The sequence below is a fragment of the Dromiciops gliroides genome, chromosome 3 (genome assembly GCF_019393635.1).
Source record: "Dromiciops gliroides isolate mDroGli1 chromosome 3, mDroGli1.pri, whole genome shotgun sequence".
NCBI lineage: Eukaryota > Metazoa > Chordata > Mammalia > Microbiotheria > Microbiotheriidae > Dromiciops > Dromiciops gliroides.
In genome coordinates this window covers 64,686,244-64,712,310 of record NC_057863.1, presented here as the reverse complement: position 1 = coordinate 64,712,310, position 26,067 = coordinate 64,686,244, and the positions used below count along the sequence as shown (strand labels likewise).

The following is a 26,067-nucleotide window of genomic DNA, read 5'->3' as shown; positions in this document are numbered from 1 at the left end:
TAGCACCTACCTCAATGGGTTTTTAGGAGGATTAAAAGAGATAATTGTAAAGAGGATAAAAGAGATGGTTGTAAAATACTTTTCAGACCTTAGCATGAGAGGCAACTTGGCGAGGTAGAACAAAAGTGCATCTCAGAGTCAGGATGATCTGAATTCAAGTTTTCCTTCTGGTATATGCTTGTCATTCACCTCTTTTAGAGAGGTGCTCCGCACAACCTGCAATTCTTTAAGACTGTAAATTGTCAAGCACTTGCTGATCTTCATTGATGGAATTTCCTGCACTAGTGAAATCTCCAGTCTAGGGCCCCAAACTAGACAACAATATTCCTTCCATATGCGACCTGTCCAGGGAAGAGTATAATGGGATTATCACCACCTCCTTTGACTGGACCTTTGACTTCTCTTAATGCAGTGGAAGCTTACAGCTTTTTGACTGCTCTGTCACAGCTTCAACTCCTTAAATCTTCAGTCTACCAAAACTGCTAGAAAATTTTTATATGAGCTATTGTTTAGCTATGTCAATTTGTCGACAAACATTTGATAAGCACTTATTTATAGACCATGTTTTCTTCATCTGCCATTTATGCAATTGATTTCTTGAATCCAAACATGTGACTTTACATTTATTAAATGATATCCTGTGGCATTTAGCCAATCATTCTAACCTGAGACCTTTTTGGCATCCCAGCACTGTCACTGGGGGTGCTGTCTATCTCTTCCAGCTTCACTTAGTTTCTTTACACTAGAATAGTCTTCCAGTTTCAGTGGTAGAAAAAAAGGTCATTGTTTATAAATTTAAATGTTACACTTGCTTGTAATGTGTTCGCATTGGTCAGGTCATGATGAGGAATGTTTTCAACAAACTTATATACCATTGTTGTATCACCTACTTGGTCTTGGACAGTCTCTGCTCCTACTATAAATCTATAAAAATGGGAAAAAAATGATCTTGGCTGTTAATGGTATCACAACCCCTTTTCAAATACTTTGAAAATTTTAAAACAGAAGAACTACTTGTACATGAGCCAAGTGATAACCATAAAGTAATAGAGGGCATTGAGCTCTTTTAGTTAAATCTTCATGATTTTATAGGAAAGGAAGTGGAGGGTTGGAGGGGTGAAGTGACTTGTTCTAAAGGAATTTATTAGCAGAAGTAAGACTGGAATTCCTGGGTTAGTGTTCTTTCCCCTATCCTGTGCTGCCTTTTAATGTTTACAGTATTTTTTTTTCAACTAATAGCAACATTTTTTAGTGTCCAAAAAATCATTCCTGATCCAATCTACAATGGTTTTCACCAACACTTCTATTCTTGTAACATTACTGTGACCCCTTAAGCTCCTCAAATCCCTAGCAGTTTGTGTGCCCTCGTTGGGAACCACTTCTCTCCCTGGAGACACACAGGGTCATCTGTGGTTGCACCACTGGGTAGAGGTCCTCGCTGGCACTGCCTTCCACCATTACCACCACAGGAAGCCAGAGCCAGAAGTAGGATCTGAACCTCCTTGGTCATTTTGGCTTCAAACCTAAGTACTTTTTCTGCTAAACCATGCTGCTTCTGGCTAGGAGTCCTTAACCTGGAGTCCATCAAGTTCTTTGTGTTTTTTTTTAATGGTTTGATAACTGTATTTCAGTATAACTGGTTTCCTCTGTAATCCTATGTGCTTTATGTTATAAATTTAAGACAATCTGAGAAAGGGATTCACCAGGCTGCCAAAGGAGTCTATTGCACGCGCGCATACACACACACACACACACACACACATCTGGATAGTACCTATATGAAGGCTGTAAGACATTTCTTTTCATTGGTGGGGAAGTGTAGCATATTTCCATATTTTTGTGTAAGAAATGGCACCCAGGAATTGTACTTTCAGAAAAGGAGGCTGAGAGCAAGGGATAACACACTCTGGTGTTCCACTAGTACTAACCGTGGAGTGTGGAAAATACAGGAAGACTGCCAGGAAATCAGGAAGATGCTGAATGGAGGATTTGGGGCAAAGAATTCTACAGGATGAGAAGTCCTAGATGGGTTGCAGCCTGAACCTATAGGAGGGAGCTTCCACCTCAATGAAGTACATGGGGTCACTTGGAGTTGTTTTTAATTTCATCTTTGGAGTGACATATAAGCTTCTGTTCCTCGACACAAAAGCACTGGCACTATCAGTAAGATAAATTCTATAGGAGATCAAAAAAATTATTTAAAAAAACATGGTGAGGGGGGCAGCTAGGTGGTGCAGTGGATAAAGCACTGGCCCTGGAGTCAGGAGGACCTGAGTTCAAATCCAGCCTCAGACACTTGACACTTACTAGCTGTGTGACCTTGGGCAAGTCACATAACCCTCATTGCCCCGCAAAAACAAAACAAAACAAAAAACAAACAAAAAAAACATGGGAAGAGGAACTAGTCAAAATGAAATATTCCCCTTTTATGTCTTTTTTTTTTAAAAAGTTGCTTAGATCAAAATACTGAATCTGGACTAGAGGGAAGGTCTATGTGGTATTGGGAGGGATATCTGAACATCCATGTCATGTAGAACCTGATTACTCTGAAATGAAATAGAATCTGATGAAGAGGTTTGGCCAAGCCAATTTCAGTGGGTGGCTGCTCATTATAAACTGCCCCCTCCCACTTTGAAGCCTCTCTGTGTCTCAGGGCTGTGGTTCTGTGTCTGGAAGTTGGATCAAAATGAGGGTGGGGCAGTTGGAGCTTTTCCTAGGGTGGAGAATTTAGAGGGTACTATTCTTGCCCTGAGCCACCCTTCTGGCCTCCTCATCCCTTTTCTCCCCTGTTTAGCTCAGATTCCAGCAGTAGCAATGTTTTGATCCCTTGGTGATTGGACCTTCTGGAGGCTATCCCTGAGGTATGCTGCCTCCTTCCTAGTCCCCAGATTGTCATATCTGCCTTTACTTCTCCCCAAACCCCTGCTGCTTTCCTCAATGGGAAAATTTTTGCTAGTTAAGTCTATAGCTAAAAGAAATCTTAGAACTTAGGACATAAAAGTAGCATTTTTTTAGGCTCAAAAATTTGACAATTAGCCAATCCAGTAGGCATCTTTCCTAGCATCTGCTGGACGAGGCTAACCAACCCTGATATTAAAGGCATTGATTGATAAGGGAATATTTTATTCTACTCAAGTTTGAACCTACTTAATATATATTTATCTTCTTCCTTCCTCATACCCTCAAATCTACCCTTGCATTTTGCTTTTATGGGATAAAGACAATTAAAGATGCTCTTTTTAAAGATTCTTCAGTCATTTTAAGGATTCTCTATTTTAGAGAGACAAAGAATTCTATTATTTTCAATCACTGTCTCTAATCCTGTCTCTTCAAATACAGCTGAGACATTTTGGCCAACATATAAATCTATACACTTTAATTTCTTATTTTATTGTTTTTAGCTTATTAGTGGCCATTTCTTATTGCTTTAAGAATACTAGTGAAGCAAAATCCAAGATAACAGAGACTGAGAGTGTCTTTCTGATGTCTAAATTAGAAAAACGTGCCAGTATTCCACCATAGTAGTTTTGATAAACAATGCCAAATACTCTCTCACAGCACACGCACACACGTACCCTTTGTCTGTTCTTATGTCTGCACTTAACTTTATCTCCAGGTGAATTTAGACACTAAATTGAAACCTTCTCCCTTAGCTGTTGAGAGATAAGCACCAGAGACATTCACATCTTTGGAACTTAACCTTTTCCCCTTAGTTTCATAAATGTGTTAAGCAACAAGTAGAATAGAAATGAGACTGGAAACCTTTGAACAAACCTAAAATCCAGGGATCAGGCTTTGGCTGGGATAGTCCCATCTCTTCATAAGGTTTTAGGGAGTAGATTAGAAGCATTGAAGTGTTATCCTCTGAATATTACACAGTGGGTAAATAAAGTCAGGGAAAGAAAGAAGGAAGGGAGGGAGGAAAGAAGAAGGTATTAGGCCCTTTCATTCCATGGCTACTAAGGATTGGATAAATGAGGGAGATGTGTAGCAAATCTTTACTGGCCTTGCAAACTTTTGCTTCCCCAAATCCTTGTTTCTTTAAATCTATAAATGTTAGAAACAGGTTTTTAATAACTAGCATTTACATAACACTTGAAGTTTTGCAAAATACTTTTAAAATATGATCTCATTTGATCCTCACAACAACCTTTTGAGGCAGGTGTTAATATTATCTTTAAAGATAAGGAAATTGAGGCAGACAGAAGTTAAAAAATTTGGCCAGAATCACAAAGCTACTAAGTATCTGAGGCTGCATTTGAACTTGGGTCTTCCTGACACCAGATCCAGTGCTCTATCTACTGTCATCTAGCTTTTGAAAGATAAAATGAATTATACCATAATTTGGTATGCTTAATTGAACAGGGCTTCACTTTCCACTTCTTGGGTTGAAGATGACAGTGATTATACACTGAGGTGGGAGTTATCTGATCTTACATTTCTTGCTAAACAGATAACGGTAGGTGTTGGGATATAGGTATTTGGTTTTTAGTGGAACCTCATAGTAACTTTAATGTTCATATTCTTATATTTAAGGATTCATTTAGATAATTGTTTGTTTTTTTGGCAAGGCAATTGGGGTTAAGTGACTTGTCTAGAGTCACACAGCTAGTAAGTGTCAAGCGTCTGAGGTCGGATTTGAACTCAGGTCCTCCTGACTCCAGGGCCGGTGCTCTATCCACTGTGCTACCTAGCTGCCCCTCATTTAGATAATTTTGATCAACATGTATCTTAATGAAATATAAATCATAAAACTGATGAGAAAAAATACAAGGGTCATTGTTTGGTTTAATCAAATGGATTTGTGATCTTATTAATGGTCATAGTCTCTCCCAGGATGCCTATTAATGCCTGCCAAACTTGGGCAATTCTTGTCCACACGATTTATGAGGATAAGTTCACCAATGACCACTGTGCTAGAATGGGAGTGGGGAGGGCTTCATCACTTTGTCTTGACATTAAAAAGATACCAGTGTAGTGACTAAAAAGATACCAGTGTAGTGGCCTCCCTCTGGCCATGTGACTAACCTCTCTGTCTTTCTGTGTATGTCTCTCTCTCTTTTTCCTCCCCATACATTTATTTGAGGTCATCCTTAATTCTGTTTCAATTTTATAATGCCTTTTGAAATAAGTTGTGGCCTGCCATAGCCCACTGGGTGAAAATTTGTTTTTAATACTTTGAAGACTTTATAACTCTTTGGATGACTTACAACCATACAACAATACTAATAGATTATTTTTAAATGGACCTTTCACTTTGGAAGAAGTTTGTGGTCATTAAAAGAAGTTCACAGTTTTCTAAAGTCGACCCAGCCTCTTCTCCTTCTTCAGTTTAATTCTGGGACTAACCTATAGTCCTTTAGGAAGTGCCTTTCCAAGTTATCTCTTGACAAATAACCTCATGCATGCTATGTATGGGAGGCAGTTAGGTGGCCAGTGTATAGAGTACTGACCCTGAAGTCAGGAGGACCTGAGTTCAAATCTAGTCTTAGACACTTTATACCTGTGTGACCCATGGAAAATCACTTAACCCCAATTGCCAAAATATGTATATGGAAAAAAATCGACATATGTCATTTGCTTATTGTCAGTATGAATAAGTCTGAAGTTTTTCTAAGTCTCTTTCATCTTCTCCTTTAGATATCTTTGACTCGATCTATTAACAAACATCCTAACATCTGTGTTTGCCCTCATCCCTTATTTCTCCTGAGTACACAGCCTAATTGAGCTGCATTTCTCATCCCTGTTCTCTTCACAGATAGTTCTCTTTTCCTTCATGAGCCCATTTGGGAATGAGATGTTAAAGTCCAAGGGTGGTGGCTCTGTAGTCTTTGATGGGGAACCACCATAGTTTGTTTAAAAAATCTTTTCAGGCCTTGCCTGCCCTTCTTTCTTTGTTGTCCTTCCAGACGCGCTCTTAAACGCCCTCAGGCTGTTTTACTTAGGTCTCTTGCCAAACTTTCTTCAAACTGTTTTACCCTCCACTGCTTCTCACTGTTTTATGTCGGGGATAGTGCTTGTAATCTTCCACTCTTCTCCCTAAAATTTTAGAAATGAGCTTATATTCTAAACAAGTGTTGCCTTTGGCCACCATCTCTTTCCCTTCCACAAGAAAGTCAAGTGTTTACTGACTGTGGGTTTGGGGGGATTTTTTGGTCTCTTTTAGATTCCTGATGTTATGGTAATTGATTTTCATAGGTTATATTTCTGTTATGAAGCTTGCTTTAATTGAGTGTTGATGTCCTTTCTTCCATCTATAGCAGCAAACACTTGACTTTGCTTGGTTTCATTAGCAACAATCTGTGTGAATCAAGAACTTCAAATTCGCCAACGTTAGATAATAAAAATAAAGCAGAACTCAATTTTTGTCTGAAAAGAAGAAAAGAGTTGCTTGTTTGTTTTTGTCCCTAGGCATGAGGTCAATTTATTTAAAAATGGACTTGTTAAACTTAGAGCTGAGGGTGTGTTGGTGCAATTTCAAATATTTTGTCCAATGAAAGAATGAAGCCAGGGAAATTTCTTAGCATTTAAATATAGAACACTCAGAAATCAAACAATAAACCAAACTCTTTTCTAAACAAATCTTTCAAAGTGAAATACCGACAAAGTTGTCTTAAGTGTTTATCAGTTGAAAAACCATGCACAAATCCTTTTGATGATATTAAAAGTAAAGCTAGGTGTCTGATCCTTTTTAAAATCTTTTATTCAAACCTTTAATTCCAAGCCTAGCAAATGAGTCAGAGGACTGATAATTATACTGAATATTTTCAATTTCTATCATTATATATTTTTTCATAACATTTCTATCTCTGTAAATATAGTTCTAATGAGAAGTTGCAATTTTATCTTGGTGATAAAAGAAATGAAAGAAAAAGAAAAAATCACATACCTATTGGACATCTTAAACTGGATGTTCCATAGATATCTCAGACTCTCCAAAATGGAGATTATTCTCTTTCCATCAAAACCCAGCTTTCTTCTGAACTTCCCTAATTCTGTTGAGGATACTACCATCCTTCTAGTCATCCAGCCTTGGGTATCATAATCAACTCTTCCCTCTCATTAGTCTGAGTATTTAAGCAATTACCATATTTTGTCATTTCTGCTTCCATGTCCTTCTTTGTTTTGTTTTGTTTTTTTGTTCCATGTCCTTCTTTATGTCTCTCTTTTTTTCCCCTCATATAGCCACCACCTTATCTCAGCTTCTTATCACTTTTTGCCTGGATTATTGGAATAGTGTCTTACATGGTCCATCTCTTTGCCTCAAAGAACTCTCTTCAGTCCATTCTCCCCATACTTGATATTCATAAAGTGTAAGTCTGACAATATCATTTCAAGTGGCTCCATGTTACCTCTAGGGTGATATATATTGCCTCTGGCATCAACTTGGCCTCAATCTATCTTTCTAGCAGTATTCCACATTACTCTGCTTCACACTCACTATAGTCCAGTGAAACTACCCTCATGATGTCATTGGCCCTCTCTGAGAATGAAGGATGAGCAATAACATGGCTCTCCATTTCCTGTCCCCATGCCTCCTCACCTCTGCCTCTTAGAATCTCTTAACTTTCTTAAAAGCTTAATTCAAGTGCAACCTACTACATGAGCAATTTCCCGATCCCACCCCATTTTACTCCTGCTGGTGCCTCCTTATATCTATTTTATCTGTAACTATATATGTATATGTTATCTCCTCCCCATCCTCAGAACATAAGCATTATAGGGCATGAAATGTTGTGTTTTTGTATCTCTGGTGACTAACAGTGTCTGGCACATAGAAGAAATTTGATAAATATGTGTTGACTGATTGGTGATCATTTTTCTGATATAGAAGTTTTAGGTCAGGAATCCCAGATTTACATTTAGAAATATGGATGATCTTGTTCTTTTTCTCATTGTGGATACTTCATCATATCAGCATATAATTCCTTCTAAAGATAAATAAATAGGGGGCAGCTAGGTGGCACAGTGGATAAAAGACCAGCCCTAGATTCAGGAGGACCTGAGTTCAAATCCAGCCTCAGACACTTGACACTTACTAGCTGTGTGACCCTGGGCAAGTCACTTAACCCCCATTGCCCTGCCCCCCCCCAAAAAGATAAATAAATAGCAGGTAGCCAATGATATTAGCTGATACTCTAAGAATCCTAGTATGCAAACCCATTAAGCTTACAAGTATAAGCACATAAAGCTTAGTCTTCCACAACATCCTTCTTATGTTAATTTTGGCTTTCTTTTGCTTTCCTTTTGTGTTTATCCAACTTATTTTTTTAAGCATTAAAATTCTGTCTTTGGAGTTTTATTATCCAACAGGGGTAACCAAACCATTTGCCTTTCTTTTCTTATTCTCTACATATTTGAGGGTTATTTCCCATTTCTTTTTATATAGACTAAGTATTTATTTCCTTTTTTAAAAAAATCCTTTTAAACCCTTCACTATTTCGTGTATCACCTGTTAGGATAAGAGGGAAGGAAACCATAAGGAGAAAAAAAAAACAAAGTGGTTTTGTGAGTATTGTTGCTTTTTAGTATTTCATACGTATACTTGAAATCAGACTTTCTTTTTTTCTTTTTTTTTTGGTGAGGCAATTGGGGTTAAGTGACTTGCCCAGGGTCACACAGCTAGTAAGTGTTAAGGGTCTGAGGCCAGATTCAAACTCAGGTACTCCTGAATCCAGGGCCAGTGCTCTATCTACTGTGCCATCTAGCTGCCCCGAAATCAGACTTTCTTATAAGACCTCTGAATGACTTTGACCTTAGAGGTCTCATTTTAAGGTTGCATATATTGACACAAGAAGGAAAGTGACTCTCCAAGTATCACAAAGCAATACAAGTCCTAACCTATAATGTAATATAATATAAGGACACGAGACTTTCAATCTATTGCATCTACACTGAATCCTACATGGTTCCTTCTTTCTCAGATGATGCTAGTTCCCTAAATATTACTCAGTTTTTCATGTTCTCATGGCTTTTCTTTCTTATTTTATTTGTCTGCTTATTTAATTCCATAAATGAGGACATCCTCTTTGTAGCTAAATAGTGCTCAATAAATATGAAATAATAATGATGGTGGTGAGTAATAATGATGACACTGTGATAACAAAACTCCGCCACTGTCTCTTTAGTATCTCCAGAGAAAACAAGGTCATGGTAACTCAGAGATCTTTACTTTCGACAGTGTCATTTAAAACATGTTATGAAATTATTTTCCCTGGTAAACTCACAAAGCCTTTTCAAAACTTTGTTTTCCAGCCTCACACCCAGAAGTACAACCAGAAGTTCATTGTGAAGAATTATTTCTACTACTATCTATTCAAGTTTTCAGCTGCTTTGGGTGAAGAGATTTTTTACATCACCTTCCTTCCATTCACTCACTGGAATATTGACCCTTATGTGACCAGAAGGTTGATAATTATATGGGTTGTAAGTATCATCATTTTAGTCCATTGTTATGTATTATCCCAGTGGTGGTATGCTCCCTGGATCACTAATTTTCTCTAATTTTCCTGGAAAAAGAAATGAGAAGCTCAAAAAGACAACTTGACATGTTCCTATCATGAAAAAGTATTTTTGTTGAATAATTTGTGTCTTCTAATATGTGAACAGAACAAGAGGGTGGGAAGGTGGAGGTGTGCCTAGAAAAGATAAATTGACTATTTTCTGTATGCACTAATGAGTGATTAAGATTGTTTTCTCTCCATTGGCCCAAATTAGTTTTTTTTTAATTAGTTTCATCTTGTTAATATCTTTAATTCATTCAACAAATATCAAATGTCTTCCATGTGCTGTGTCCAATGAGAAATACTAAAAAGAACAGGGTGTGTCCTTCCTCCTGCTGTAGAGGGACTTTCAGACTGGGATACAGAGAAAAAGGAATGAGTAACTTTATCTTCTTTGGGGTGGGTGGGTGAGGAGAAGCAGAGATTCCTTCACCATAACCTAAACACATTATCTCTGGACTAGATGGCCTCTAAAATTCTATGGTTCTCCGAGTCTGTAACCCTAAAGAAATATATTAGCTCCCAATTGCAATGACTTCTTTCTGCTATTTCACGATGCCATGCCTTCATGCGTCTCTCCATCTCCCAAGCTTGCCACTCTCTGCAGTCCTACTTGTTGCTCAAAGTGCAATGAAAAAAATCCTCAAAAGCACATGTAAACTGAGTCATATCTCCATCTATATGACATGAAATTCATACTATTCTTTCTTAAACTGCCTTGATATGATGACTGTGGAGCAGTGACCCCTGCTGGAGCAATGCCTCCCAAGAAGGAAGAACACCTTCTGTTTAAAACTGGGAGGGACCCCTCCTTTCATGCAGGATACAGGGAGGAAGACTGTGGAGTCTAAGTTTCTTTTCCATTGATATTTAGACTTTGAAAAATGATCCCCAGGGCTCTCACTGACTTCATTGGATGTACCAAATTGGTGATCTGGTTCCTTTTGTAACTTGGAGATATATTGTAGGTTTAATCTGGAAACTTGTGTGGACCAGCTCCTTGCTTCAGAGGCATGAACACCTTAGGGCTTGTGGGAGGTCTTCTCTCCCCTCACCCTTATTCATTCTTCCTCTACATTGGCTGAGGCCTTTTATTGGGATGAAGGAAAATCTTTTTGGGGGGGGAGGGGAGGAATGGGAGGAGTGGAGTTCTGTTAGTCCCCGTTTATGATACTTTTGATTCAAAAGCAAAAATATAAAATTATAAAGCCATATCTTCCTCCCTCCCATAAAATTATCATGAAGGCAATCCTGGGGCAGAAACATAGTGGCTATTCTGCAATAGTACCACATATGTTGGAGTTTGAGTCAAATGTTCAAGGTAGCATCTCCCTTAAGTTCAGTGCTTTCTACCTATTAATCTTCTTCGAGGGCAAAGGAGAATCATGTAGGCAAATGTCAAGCATTGCCTTCTCCTTTTTTTGTGGGGCAATGAGGGTTAAGTGACTTGCCCAGGGTCACACAGCTAGTGTCAAATGTCTGAGGCTGGATTTGAACTCAGGCCCTCCTGAATCCAGGGCTGTGCTTTATCCATTGTTCCAGCTTGCTGCCCCGTCCCCAAGCATTGCCTTCAAATGAAAAAATAAATCTTCCAGCAAGTATCTCCTGAGCTCTTCCCCCTCTTTCAAATTTTTCTGTGGCTTTTTTAAATGGTAGTAGAATATGTATAGCAATATATTTGAACAATTTACTGGTGACACTAAGAACTTATATATCTCTGCATTCCCCTGACCATAATCAATTCACTGGGAAACAGGTTCTGCCCATCATGGTAACCCTGACATATCAGCAGAAGGTAAATTTAAGTCACTAGAGTAATATTTTCCCCTATCTAGAGTAAACATAAAACCTTAAGTGTGTCAGCCTCTCACAAGGCCAAGACTACTTCTGCATCTCCTATGTGGAGCCTAGCACAGGTATGTGTGTATGTGGTGTGTCTGTGTGTCTGTGTCTGTGTGTATAAACATAAACTATGTGTATTTATATAAACATATATTATGTATGTCTCTATACATATATAGAGGTAATATAGATAGGATAGACATATCCATACATACATAGACATATACACACATATATTTAGAGAGTGTATCTTTTTTGAGGGCCACTTGGTAGAAACGGTTCTTTAGCCCATGAAAGAAAAATGGTAGATTTTTTTACCGACCTTCAGAATCTGTGATTTGAATAGTTGGTTGTTTTTTTCCTCCCTCAGAAATAATAATTGATTTTGATGAATGCACCTGTTTGTCAACTGGTTCACATCCTATAGCTCTAGCATGAAGTTGGTCTTTGCCAAAATCTGATTGGCTTGAACCACTGACCCTGGCTTCATCAGCACTGCAGAATAATGTACCAACTGGGTTCCATTGTTTGTATCCCTGCAGTGCTTTGTACATACCAGAATAAACTATTTCCTGGCTTCCCAGATGTAGTGGCTGCCAGGCACCCTGAGGGACAAATGGGAGGTGGCATGTGTCAGGCAAGTCGGTCCATTTACTATTGCTTTGACCACTGCCTCAATTCAGAATGCAGTGGAGACAGCCCAGGACCTTGAACCAAAGACACCGAGTAGTAGCAGTGCCCCACAGGCCACCAGTTCTACCTCAGCCAGGCCCCTGCTGACATACTGACCAAACATGTTTCTAAATGGAGACTAACAACTAAATGCCATTCTACCCTGGCTGAATTAGGGCAAAATAAACATCCTTTGTTCAGTGACTCACAAGTAGTTCATTTCATCCAGACATTGAACTTAAACTAAGAGGGTGCTGGCTTTAGAGTCATGCCTATAACACCACTGTACCCTAAAGACCATGGGACCTCTCCATCTCTCTTGCAATTGAAATAATTTCTACTTATTGTCTCCTATTAGAATATGAGCATCTGGAGAGAAGGGGTTGTATTGCTTTTCTGTCTGTATCCCACCACTACCTACGCAGTGCTTTGCATATAATAAGCACCTAATAAATGCATATTCATTCATTTATTCATTCATTCTAGATGGATACATGAATGAATGAATGAAGATGAATAAATGAATGTAATAACTTTTCTACTGTGTGCTATTGCTGCTAGCTGCTGGCTGGGTTGTATTGTACGGCAATCTGTGATTCTTACACAATTAGAGATGAGGGAAGAAAGAAGTGGGGATTGGTTGGTTGCCTTTAATAACTCCACCTAGTGGCCTGAAGACTGTGGGAAATAGCTCAGCCTGAGTTGTGTAGATCGGATAGACCAGTTTGGGAGGTGACACCGTCTTCAGTTTGGCCACAGAGCTAGGGGTTAAGTAACATGTAATCTGTGAAGTAGCATGGGACCCCAATCAGACTACAGGTAGTTACTTGCTCTTCCTCTACTAACCTCTTCATACCCCTTGGCTTCATTAGGTTGTCATCTGGTGCTCAAATGCTGCAGTGAGGAGGACCCCAGAGGGACAGACAGATACCCCAACCCACTCACTGTTTCTTTGAGCCCTTGCATGTTCTAGCAGCCCACATAATTCCTCTTGAGGCCCAACTCACACTAAATTGTGACACCTGACTACATCATGGCTCAAGGCATGGGAGTTATAGTTACCACAAGTCTCTGGGAAACTGTTGGATTTATCTTATTGGAAGGGAAATCTAACTTCCAGGCATAACATAATATGCAAAAACTATTGTTTAAATCCTTCTAAGAAAGGGAAACAACTCTTTAGGTTGTCTGCTAAGCCTTCTTTAAAAGATTCTGACTATCTTAGGATTTAGTGTCTTTTGAAAAGAGTTAAGGGATCATGACAGGGCCCTAAGGACACATGTAATTAGGGCATAAGTCTAACTCCTAGTGTCCTGTTTACAAAACAATACTGCCTCTCATATTTCTGCTACTACCAGTAATAATAATGATAATATAATATTAGAGAATACTAATACTAATACTAATAATAGCTAGCAACAACAGCTATTAATAATATTATTCAGTGAAGAATTATGAATGACTTAACTATTCTCAGCAATACAATGATTCAAAGATAACCCAAAGGACTGATGAAGCATGCTATCCATCTCCAAAGAAATAACTGATATTCACTGAAGACAGACTGAAGCATGCTTTTTTTCACTTTCTTTCATTTTTTTCTTTTATTCAAGTTTTCTTATACAAAATGACTAATGTAACAATGTTTTACATGATTGCACATGTATAACCTATATCTGAATGCTTACTTGGCTCAGGGAGAGGGGGAGGAGAAGGAGAGAGAGAATTTGGAATCCAGTATTTTAAATAAAAATGTTTATTATTATTTTAAACATAGTTAATATGTGTTTATTGAGTTAGAAACAAAACAAAACAATAACTATTAAGTGCCTACTATGAGCCAGGTGCACTGTACCAAGTGCTTTATAAAAATTATCTCATTTGGTCCTCGACAATCCTGAGAGGTAGGTGAAATTATTTAAAAGTTGAGGAAACTGAGACAGAGAGGTTAAGTTACTTGCCCAGGGTCACACAAGCATCTGAGGCCAGATTTGAACTCAGATCTTCCCAACTAAACTCAGCATTCTATTTACTGTTTTGTTGTTCAGTCATTTCAGTTGTATCCTCTTCATGACCCCATTTGGTGTTTTCTTTTCTTTTTTTTTTTTTTAAGTGAGGCAATTGGGGTTAAGTGACTTGCCCAGGGTCACACAGCTAGTAAGTGTTAAGTGTCTGAGGCTGGATTTGAACTCAGGTACTCCTGAATCCAGGGACGGTGTTCTATCCATTGCGCCACCTAGCTGCCCCTGGGGTTTTCTTGAAGAGATCCTGGAGTGGTTTGCTATTTCCTTCTCCAGCTCATCTTACAAATGAGGAAACTGAGGCAAACAGTATTAAGTGACTTGCCCAGGGTCATATGGCTTATAAATGTCTGGGGCCATATTTGAACTCAGGAAGATGAGTCTTCTTGACTCCACATCCAGCATTCTATTTACTGTGTTACCACCTAGCTTTATATGGCCACATAATAACAATTTACATTTATATAGTTCTTTAAGTTTTGTAGAGGCAGCTGAGTGGCTCAGGGGCAGCTAGGTGGCTCAGTGGATAAAGCACCGGCCCTGGATTCAGGAGTACCTGAGTTCAAATCCGGCCTCAGACACTTGATACTTACTAGCTGTGTGACCCTGGGCGAGTCATTTAACTCCCCATTGCCCTGCGCAAAAAAAAAAAAAAAAAAGAAAAAGAAAAAGTTTTGTGAAGTATTTTCTTAATATTATCCTTTGAAGATTAGTGGTGTAAGCAATATATTATCTCTGTTTTACAAATGAGAAAACGGAATGTGATAGGAGTTTGGCCATCATTGGTTGGCTCTTTGAGCAGTTGAGAACAGCAGTGTACAGAGTTGTTGAAGCAAAGGACTAAATCTTTTCCCTGGGATCATCACTCACTACTTCACCCCCAGCTTAAAAAACAATCCAGTTAGCAATATTGCTCTCACCCCTCACTGGGAAAAAAAAACAAAAAAAGGAAAACAAATACATATACATAAGCACATTTTTAAAAAAATTCCTACATGGGCCAGGTCTCAATATCTAACTCTGCATGTTATGTTCATCACCTCTCTGTCTAGAGGTGGATGGCATTCATCTATCCTCTAGCATTGTGGTTGGTCATTGTATTGATCAAAGTTCTTAAGCCCTTCAGAGTTGTTTGTTTTGACAATGTTGTTAGAGGCTTGAAGTATAAAAGGCTTAGCCTAGAGGGGAAAGGTATGGCTGAGACTATGGCTGAATTTCACTGCTCCCCATATGAATCACTTGATTGGTTGCTGTGGGATTGCTGGGCTTTTACTGTCTGATGAATCGCTCCCTTAGATTAATAGACCTGGTGACCAAAGGTGGAGGAGAGTGACTTTTATCCTTTCAAAAGCATATTCTTTTCATGTTACCTTAGGAAATTGGTTTTGATTAGACTTTTGAATACTTGTTGCACACTGAACTTAGATGCTTCTAAGACTAGCCTGTGTTAGGCATGGCCTAGGATACTGGGCTCAGAGAGTTGATGTCCAACACTTTCAGAGGTCATTTCGTCCAACCCCTTCATTTTACAGATGAAGAAACTGAAGCTCGAGAGGTGATTAGTGATTTGGTTAAGGCTGTGCAACTTCCGTCAAGGAAAATCTGGGATCCCACGAAGCCTTTTGATTTTAAAACAAGTGCCCCTTCCGTAGCATTCTGCCTCTGAGTTCTCATGGCATGGCTTGGAAAAGATGTTGGTGTTAATGATGGTGATGACATTGGTGTTGTTTTGGATGTGGACATTGATGCTGCTATTGTTAACATATGAGGGATGTTCATAATTCAGGGGTTTCCCACATGTGATAAAAAGTTAATTGTATAGCTAGTAAGGGTAGCTGTAGAAATCATCTGACTTGATAATTTCTCCCCTCCCCCATATATATTGTGTATATGTATATGTATTTAAGTATGTATATATGTGTATATGTATATGTGTGTATGCGCGCACGCGCACACACACACACACACACACACACACACACACATACATTTCCTTTCAAGAAGCGGCTCACAATTTTACTAATCCAGCCAAGAAGGTTAATATGGTTGCTACTGTGCAAAAATTAGAGATCTATTTTGTTTTAAAATATTATTTAATTGTATTGCATCTGTTGAAATATTCTAAGTGCCATGGCTATATTACTCTTTTCTTCATCAAATTAAGAGCAACAACACAAAGTCAAACTAGAGATGCCCCATGGCACAATGGAAAGGATGCAGCATTGGGAGTGAGAGACCTCAGTTCTGCTTTCATGTGCATTGTCTCCCCCAGTGAAATTTTGGCTCCACTAAGATAAATATTTCGATTCTGTCTTTGGTCCCTAGCCCCAATCATAATGGCTGGAGCATAATAATAGATAGCTAATAAGTACTTATGATCCTCACAAAAAACTAGACTGGGGGCACAGCTAGGTGGCACAATGGATAAAGCACCAGTCTTGGATTCAAGGAAGACCTGAGTTCAAATCCGGCTTCAGACACTTGACACTTACTAGCTGTGTGACCCTTGGTAAGTCACTTAACCCTCATGCCCTGCACCCCCCCCCCAAAAAAAAAAGACTAGACTGAGATGTAGACAAGAATGGTAGTATTTAATCCCCATTTAATTTAATTTTATTATTTTTTTAATCTTCATTTTAAAGGCAGGAAAACTAAAACCCTAGGCTATAGAGTAAGTGCAATGAGGCTGGGACTTAAAAAAATAATAATAAAGTCTTTATTGGAGCTTTTGTCACTGTCCAGTGTGGTGATACAACTTTCTGTCTGTCCCTCTTCCCAGGACACTCCAGAAAGACTGTGTTTTAGTGGAGAGAAGGCTAAGATTTTGATTGGAGGTTGGGGTGGGAAGAAGAAAGAAATCCTTTCTGGAATTAAGTTTGGATGCTAGAAAATAGGAAAGGCACTATTTTTGGTCATATGTGAATTATCAGTCAATGAACAATTCACTGCTTAGGCAGTGCTGGTGAATGTGTTCATCTGTTGAATATGTTCATCTATACCTAGGGTTTACGTCTTTGTCCTTTGATACTTTCCCTGAATAATATTTAAGTCTGTCATCAATCCTAGCTAAGGAATATTGATTTTTTAAAAAAATGTAATTAACATTTTTATATATAGTTTTAGGTTCCAATTTTTATCCCTCCTTCCCTCCCTTCCCTACCCCCTCCCTGGGGCAGTAAGCAATCATATATGGGTTATACATGTATGATTATGTAAAACGTTATCATATTTGTCATTTTGTACAAGAAAACTTGAATAAAAGAAAAAAATGAAAGAAAGTGAAAAATAACATGGTTCAGTCTGTTCCATCAATATCAGTTCTTTCCTTGGAGATGGATCATATGTTTCATCATTAGTCCTTTGGGATTGTCTTGGATCATTGTATTGTTGGGAATAGTCAAGTCTTTCATAGTTCTTCATCAAACAATATTGTTGTCTCTGTGAGCAATGTTCTCTTGGGTTCTGCTAACATTAGTTCATACATGTCTTCCTCGGCCTTTCTGACATTATCCTACTTGTCGTTTCTTATAGAACAATAAAGAAAATTGATTTTTTTAAAAATGCTGCTTAATTGTTCTAAATCAAGAGAAATCCTATGCATATTTTCCTTTTTAGTCTGAGACAAGTTTTGCTTTTCTATTAGTATTTGAAAACATATTAGTGCATTTAAATTAATTTTTTTTTTGCCAAAAGGGGCAAAGATATTACATTCCAGAGATTTTAATCAGTCCTATATTTAAACCTATGCTAAATGAGTTGGAAGGAAAACAGTAATTTGGTTCTTTTATGTGGTGTCCAGGTATTAAGCTTTTGAATCTTAACTGGCAGTATATACTATACTCAAGATTGCCCCAGACTTTGGGAAAGAGGCCAGTGAATGGCCTCCCCTAATAGAATTCCAGGATAACCAGAGATATTTTGGGCTGTGATTGAAAAGAAGAAACACTGTCCAAATGAGAGATTATCTAATCTCTCCACTTCCATTTTGGCAGACTGTCTGCACTACAGGAGGAATTAGCTTGAAAATAGCTTTGGTTGTTTTTTGGTTTGGTTTGGTTTGGTTTTGTTTTTCTAGAGTCAGGGAAGATTATAATAAAAGTTGGAGTATGGCCAGCTTTAGAATATGAAGCAAAGGGCCCATGTTTCTTCTTTTTCCACTAGATACAGTCATTCTTTGTTTCTCAGGTTAGCAGTACAAATACAAAGTCTGCAGATTCCAAGCGATGAGCTTCTGAAACAGAATCATGGAAGCTTGTTTCCCTATGTTTTAATTTCTTCAGAATCTTAGTAACCTTTTGTGCTAAATCCAGTGGGCTAAAAGGGGATTTCAGTTTAATAATAAATTACCTATGTTCTGTAAATAATTAAATTATTTTTAGTGATGGCCTTGCAGCCAAAGGGTCTAGCTTTGGGGGCAGCTAGGTGGCGCAGTGGATAGAGCACCGGCCCTGGAGTCAGGAGGACCTGAGTTCAAATCCGGCCTCAGACACTTAACACTTACTAGCTGTGTGACCTTAGGCAAGTCACTTAACTCCAATTGCCTCACTTAAAAAAAAACAAAAACAAACAAAGGGTCTAGCTTTTAAAAAATAACAGTAAGTAAAAATCTAGTATTTTGGATTGAACATTCCTGAATAAATGGAAGAATCTTTAAAAAAAATATATAGCCCTCTATGGACCTGTGGGACACCAGAAGATAATAAACCTTGAATATAAATATTCTTTGAAATTGAAATTGAATTCACAATTAAAAATAAGGAATTTTACCACTCATGGCAATCTGATATAATTAAGAGAATTTTTAGCACCCATTTGGCCATTTTTTTCAACCAAAGACTTCCATTAATTGTCCATATTACAGTGTTAATACTTCATTAGGGGGTTTTAGCGGGTTAAAACTTTGGGTGTTGGGGGTTTCATTCTCAGTAATGTTGCCCAAAGTGATGATGAAAAATCCCTTCATTTACAGGGATTGTCTTGTACTTTGTCTTTCGGATGCATTAAGTGTCTAATACTCTTCCAGGGGGAATAAAGTGCTAAGTATCTAGAGAGATTCACTGAACCATAGACTGCTAGAACTGGCAACGACCTCAGAGCCCATCCATCCCATTCTTCTCATTAGCTCTGCATCAGGATGGCAAACCACATAAATTCATTCATCCAGTTATTTAGGTACACTGTGACGCATGGAAAGAACAGTTTAAAATAACCCTTCAAGCACCATTACCAAAAGGCAGTAACTGTACTATAAGGGCAGAAGAATAAAGAGCTTGTTTTTATGGAATTCTAAAAAAGTCAATTGCAGTAATAAAAGATACATTGACGGGAGACGCCAGAGGTTGCCCCCACCCCTCTCCTCCCAACTCTGCAGGTCTGGAATTTTGATTGTTCATCTCATCCAGGGGCAATCAGGCCTTGGAAAAATTGGCTCCTGCTGCCCAACCTCGCATAAGGCTGATTTGTACCAGAAAGTCAGTTTAATCATTTACAATCCATACTACAACTGCCAAATGATTTTTCTTGCTGGCTAGCCTTGCATTTCCCTCCCAGGAAGGTAACCTATTTGGGAAAACAAATTACAGTCCCCAAGTTGCTTGGTGACTATATGGATTCCACACCAGGAAAGTAGTTATTCTTTGGGAGCTCGTCCCAGAAGACCATGTGTACCCCCTCCCCTTGTAGTGACAGGGACACACCAGCCAAGGTTCTTTTCAAACTTTCATTTTAATTGGCTCCAAGTTGCCCCATCTTGGTTGCATAAGGTTCTACATGCTGACAGTGTTTGCCTCAGGGGGAGAGCTTCTGGTTGGCACTAAACAGGCTTTTGGCTTCTCACTGTCTCCTTAATTGTCTCTGGTTACTGTGCAGAACCTTTCTCAACCTACCACAGAAACTTCCTGGATTTTCTTCTGCACCTTATTGAATGTGTAAGGAAATCAGTCCAGCATATGTGTGTTAGTTGTTTTTTTTTTTAATACATCAATAAATGACTGAGATGACAGAGTGAGGAAGTAGCTAAGTGCTAGCCTGACATGAGTTCAAATCATTCTACTGGTATGACCCTGGGCAAGTCACTTAACCTCTATGGGCCTCAGTTTCCTCAACTATAAGATGAGGGTGTTGGACTCAATGACCTTTAAGTTTCCTTTCAGCTCTAAATCTGTGATCCTATCATCTATTCTAATAGAAGCCTTTACTTTTCAGGATCTTCTAGATTCTGGCCAATAGAGCTCTTGCCAAATGAACCTCACAAATGAAAACAAACTTTTGCTAGAGGCTGAGAAAGATTTCCTGAAAATCATTAGGTGCATGGACATGTTCCTTCTTGCCAGGGCATTTCTGACTCTTTCACCTCTTCCCCAAGAAATCACCAGGAAGGTAATTGAAGTGGGCAGCTAGGTGGCACAGTGGATAAAGCACCAGCCCTGGATTCAGGAGGACCTGAGTTCAAATATGGCCTCAAATACTTAACACTTACTAGCTGTGTGACCCTGGGCAAGTCACTTAACCCTCATTTCCCAGAAGAAGAAGAAGGAGAAGGAGGAGGAAGAAGAAGAGGTAATTGAGGATCCTGAGGCCCAGAAAGTTCAAATGAGTTACTCAAGATCACACAAATAATAAGTGGCAAAAAATTCAAATTTGAAATCAGATCTTCAGATTCTAAATACTCTTCCCACAGCCTGTTAGGGACATAGACTTGATTTAAAATGACTAATTCTTCTAGTAAACATTTATTTCCTGACTCTGTACTAGGTGCCAAATGGAATATGTCAGACTTGTCAGCTGCGTACTAGGATGCATGTCCTTTCTGAATCAGACTGATAGGGATGCCAGCATCCCATCAGCACAAGATTCAGTGGTCGAGAAAGCTGTTTGCAAAACCCCAAAAATGGTTTTGGCAAAGTTTCCCAGATAATTTTTGGAAGAAGCTGAATAGTGTTGACCTTTCCAAAACTTGAGTGACTCAGTTGTCCTTTAGGCAAAATATATTTGACTAGTTTCTGGCTCTGATCATCATGATCACCAACAACCAACCAATATCCGTCAGATATTTGATATGTACAAAGTTCTGTGATATGTATTCCACCAGATCCCTGCCCTCCCAAAGCTTACAATTTATTTAGGAAAAACGAGAAATATACATATAAAAAAACCATTCCAAAATAGCTATAGTTTGAATATAATTTAAAAGTTTAATTAGCCATAAAAATAAATTTAATTAGTTTTGTTTTTGTTTAAGGTGAAGTTTATAAAATGATGTCATTATGACTAATAGGAATAACGTGAACATTTTATATGATATTAAGGTTTATAAAATATTTGGTGTTTTAAATGGTCTCTTGGGTTGTCTCCTGAGGAGAAGCAGAAAGTGAGAGCTTCTCTAGTGTTGTCTCATGGAATCTCTCCAATATTTGGACTTTCTGCCTGTGTCCTTGTTAGTGCCTTCCTGACAGGGTAAATGATTTCTCCTCAGATCTGGTAGAACCAGGGTGGGGGGGACAGGTAGGGGGCACAGTGGATAGAATACCCACTCTGCAGTCAGGAGGTCTTGACTTCAAATCTGACCTCTGACACCTATTAGCTGTGTGACCTGGTGAAAGTCACCTAATCCCAATTGTCTCCTCCCCCCCCCCCCAAATCTGGTAGAACTAGAATGGGGTTTCACAGAGATCGAGTGACCAGCAATCTCGTTTTATGTTCTTGCTTCTTCTATTGGAGCAGACCATCTTTAACCAAAAATTGGCTGGCTATTTAACGAGCTGAATGAGGAACTTGGATGTAGCCTTGAAGGGGAGGACCAACCAATCAACTTTATTCCTTTCTTTGAGGTTAATAATAATAATAATAATAGCATTTACATAGTGTCTACTGTGTGCCCAATTATTGTGCTAAGTGCTTTATAAATGTCATCTCATTTGATCCTGACAACAATCCTGGGAATCAGGTGCTATTATTATCTCTAATTTACAACTGAGCCAAACATATTAACCAACTTCCCTGAGGTCATGCAGCTAGTAAGCTAGAAATCCCATGTCTACTCTACCCTTTGATTCAGTGAGAATAATTTCTTAATGTTGTTCAGAAATCTTCAGCACTTCCCTATTGCCTCATGGGTAAAGCTCAGAATTCTTTACCTTTGTAGTTAGGACCCTCTATAATCTTCCTCCAGCTAACCTTTCCAAAGTTATTTCATATTTTTCCTCTCCAAATACTCTATACTCCTACCTCCTGAACCCTCCTTTTTTTTTTTTTTTTTGCGGGGCAATGAGGGTTAAGTGACTTGCCCAGGGTCACACAGCTAGTTAAGTGTCAAATGTCTGACGCTGGATTTGAACTCAGGTCCTCCTGAATCCAAGGCCAATGCTTTATCCACTGCGCCACCTAGCTGCCCTCTGAACCCCTTTTTACTCCTTATCTCCCTGCCTTTATTCATGGAGTTTCCCCCATGCCCAGAATGGGCTCTTTCCCTATCTATTGTCTATTTAAAGCCTGACATTCCCATGAAGCCTTCCATGATCTGTGATGGCCTCTCTCCTACCTTACTCAGCATTTAATTTATAATTCTGTGATAGATTTATCATGTATTATTATGTGTTCTGAGAGTGAGCATTGGGTAGTGGATAGAGGAGAAACTTTGGAGTCATGAAGACATAGGTTCAAATCCTGTCTGACATACATAAGCCATCCGAAACTGAGCAAGTTGCTTGAGTTGTCATTGCCCTAGGCAACTCTATAATTTGCAGAGGAGTGACTGGTCTGAGTTGGTAGATGGAATTTCCTCATGAGGAGTTCACTATCCTGATAAAATCAGAGATCTGACCCCACCCCTAATGGTATATTAAATTCTCTCCCCTTTTGAGCCTTCTTGCTACCCTGTAAGCTTCCTGAGACTACTAAATTCTATCATATTTAAGTTTTGCATCTTAGCAAACATCTAGCCCAGGTACAGGACTCAAGACTCTGATGGCTTTGTGATCTTGTCAATTTAGGATTTCCCTCCAGTGATGCAGATTGCAACCTTTACCTGATGGTGGCTGCCAACTTGAGCGAATGACTTCACCCAGTGTTTACTCAACATGCTGGATCGAGGCCTTTCTCATTTTCTCCTAACATCATAAGGGTACTAGAAGAGAATTTCTAGCCTTCCCCCTCTCATTCTGTGCTCTATCAACAATCGGCACTTATTTGTTGTATATGAATAAATGAATAGGCATTGTAGTTAGGAAAATGACAAGAGGGGACTATCAGGGAGATCTGGCCTGTATGTCTACTTTTGTTCTTTTTTTCTGAACTAGGTTTGAAATATGCACACTCATCGTGACTCACACCAGCATGGTTAAGAAACTTAACCCTATAATACTGCCAGGTACATGGCACAGACTAGAAGTTCTTTAGGATTTCAGCACAATGAGCAATCTGCTAAGAGAAAGCTTCCTAGTGCTAGTAAGAATAAAGTCTGTGCTTAAAGAATGGGTTGGCAGCTAGGTGGTACAGTATATAGAGTAGCAGCCCTGGAATCAGGAGGACCTGAGTTCAAATCCAGCCTTAGACACTAATTTGCTATGTGTGACCCTGGGAAAGTCACTCAACTCTGTTTGCCTCAGTTTCCTCATCTGTAAAATGAACTGGAGAAGGAATTGGTAAGACTACTCTGGTATCTTTGCCAAGAAAACTCCAAATGGAATCACAGAGTCAGACATACAACTCAAATGACTCAACAACAAATAATGGGTATGATAATTTATAATCAGAGTTCAGGGATACATCTGACTAGCAAGCCTTATAAAGGTGAAGTAGACATGGGTAGACAGGGCTGACATAATAAGAATTACATTGCTACCTAAATTAATTTACTTATTCAGTGCCACATGAATCATATCACTAAAGGATTACTTTATAGACCAAGAGAAATTAACAAAATTAATCTGGAGGAATAAAAAGGCAAAAATCTAAAGGGATATAGTGAAAGGACAGAGCAAGAAGGGTCCTTAACAGTAAAAGATCACAAACTATAACACAAAGCAGTAATCAACTAACCAATTTTGTCCTTATTAAAAAATAAATAAATAAACAAGTCAAACAGATTAGGTATGCAGCATACAGAAGCAATGAACCTGGTAGACTAAGGTTTGACCAATGGCAGGAAAACTGGAAAGCAGTCTGGCAGAAATTACGTTGAGATCAACAGTTCCTCATATCACATACCAAGACAAACTCCATAGAGATATGTGACAGATATAAAAAGGTCACATGATAAACAAATTTGAGGAGTAAGGAAGACATTTCCTATTGGATCTATGGATAGAGGAAAAGTTCATGACCAAGATCAAACAAGGGCTACAGAGGGTAATGAAGATAAAGTAGACAATCCAGTAGAAACAGCACTGGACAGAGAATAAGGAAATCTGACTTTGAGTCTAGACTTGGAGCCAGCGGTAGGAAATCAGGGCAGGCTTTATCAAGAAAATGCCATTTTGGGGCAGCTAGGTGGCACTGTGCATAGAGCATTGGCCCTGGAGTCAGGAGTACCTGAGTTCAAATCCGGCCTCAGACACTTAACACTTACTAGCTGTGTGACCCTGGGCAAGTCACTTAACCCCAATTGCCTCACTAAAAAAAATTCCATTTGAATTGAACTTTAAGAGATAAATTGCATTTCAGCAGGCAAAGATGGAGAGGATATTCTAGGCAAGGGAAATAGGAGCAGAGAGGGCATTGAGGTGAAGAGAGGAAGAAGAAAGTTGTCCAGTTTGGCTGGAATATAGAGTATGGTTGAAGATAGGAAACATAAGTAGAGGGGTGCCTAGTTCTAGAGTTTAAATTTTAATAGGTAGACAGTAGTAAAGGTTTTTGATCAGGGAAGTAGCATGGCCACATCTCAGCATAAGGAAGATTAGTTTAGCAGTGGTATCAGTTGGAAAAGGGAGAGAATGAAGGCAGGAGGACCTCTTAAGAGACAAGTAGGATTGCATGGGTTGAAGGTAACGAATAGTCAATAATAATTGCAGTAGGAATATCCAGAAGAGAATGAATAAGAAAGAGATATTATAGAGTTGGAATCAACAGGACTTAGTGCCTGGTTGTGAGAGGTGATGGAGCAGAAAGAATTGATGACAACACTCATGTTTTAATCACAGAAGACTGAGTCATGGTAGCATCACTGATGGCAAAAGTGAAGTCAGAATAAGTGGATTTTGGAAGAAGGCTTAGTTTTAGACTTGACTTTGAGGGGTTGATGAGGCATCCAGGTGGAGAGAAGCAGCAAAGAGTTGGAGATCATTAGTTTGTCTTACTGTGTTCATCGATTTCCAGAATATCAGTACTCAGACAATTCGTTTTGTACCTATAATACTTTGATGAGTTGAAAATATCATCAGTGTGGTACGGATGACAACACTTTCCTCTCCCCAGCCATTCCCCTCATTCTCCTCCCTGTTTCTCTAGAGAGGTCCAGAATTACCACCACCCCATCAGCTGGTTGCTTTGCTTTTGATTTTTGTGACACCCAGTGTTTTTACAGTCAAATAATTTTGGGTGGATTTTTGAGTCAGAGGAAATGCCAGCTCTGCCACTTACCATGTTTTTGACATTGGGCGAGTGACTTAATCTCTCTAGGACTCAGTTTTCTCATCTGTGAAATGGAGAGCTTGAACTAGATGCTCTCTAAAGTCCCTTTCAGCTTGAAATCATGTGATCCTCATAGAGAGTATTTGTTTATAATCAAGGCAGGATGATTTCTCATCGAGAAATGTTCTCATTGCTATAATGGAAGCAGACAAGGGGTCATCTTTGATAATGATAATGATTATTATTTGTGATCATAACATGTATTGTTACAAGTAATAATACTAAAGGCTAGTCTTTTTATAACTCTTTAAGAATTGAAAAAAATTGAAAATAGTATCTCATTTTATACTCGCAACAACTCTAGGAGGGAGGTACTATTATTATCCCCATTCTTGCAGAAGAAGAAACTATGGCATTCAAAAGTTAAGTGACTTGCCCAGGGTCACACAGCTAGTAAATGG

General features: G+C 38.8%; 1 protein-coding gene across 2 annotated transcripts in view; it reads left to right on the top strand.

Annotated features, from left to right (window-relative positions):
* Positions 1-26,067, top strand: part of SGPP2 (sphingosine-1-phosphate phosphatase 2) — a 142,251-nt gene that overhangs the window by 41,278 nt on the left and 74,906 nt on the right. For both annotated transcript variants that reach the window (XM_043992451.1, XM_043992452.1), the window contains exon 2: positions 9,256-9,426. In XM_043992451.1, coding sequence (XP_043848386.1) covers positions 9,256-9,426 — 171 coding nt within the window. The remainder of the gene's footprint in view (positions 1-9,255; positions 9,427-26,067) is intronic.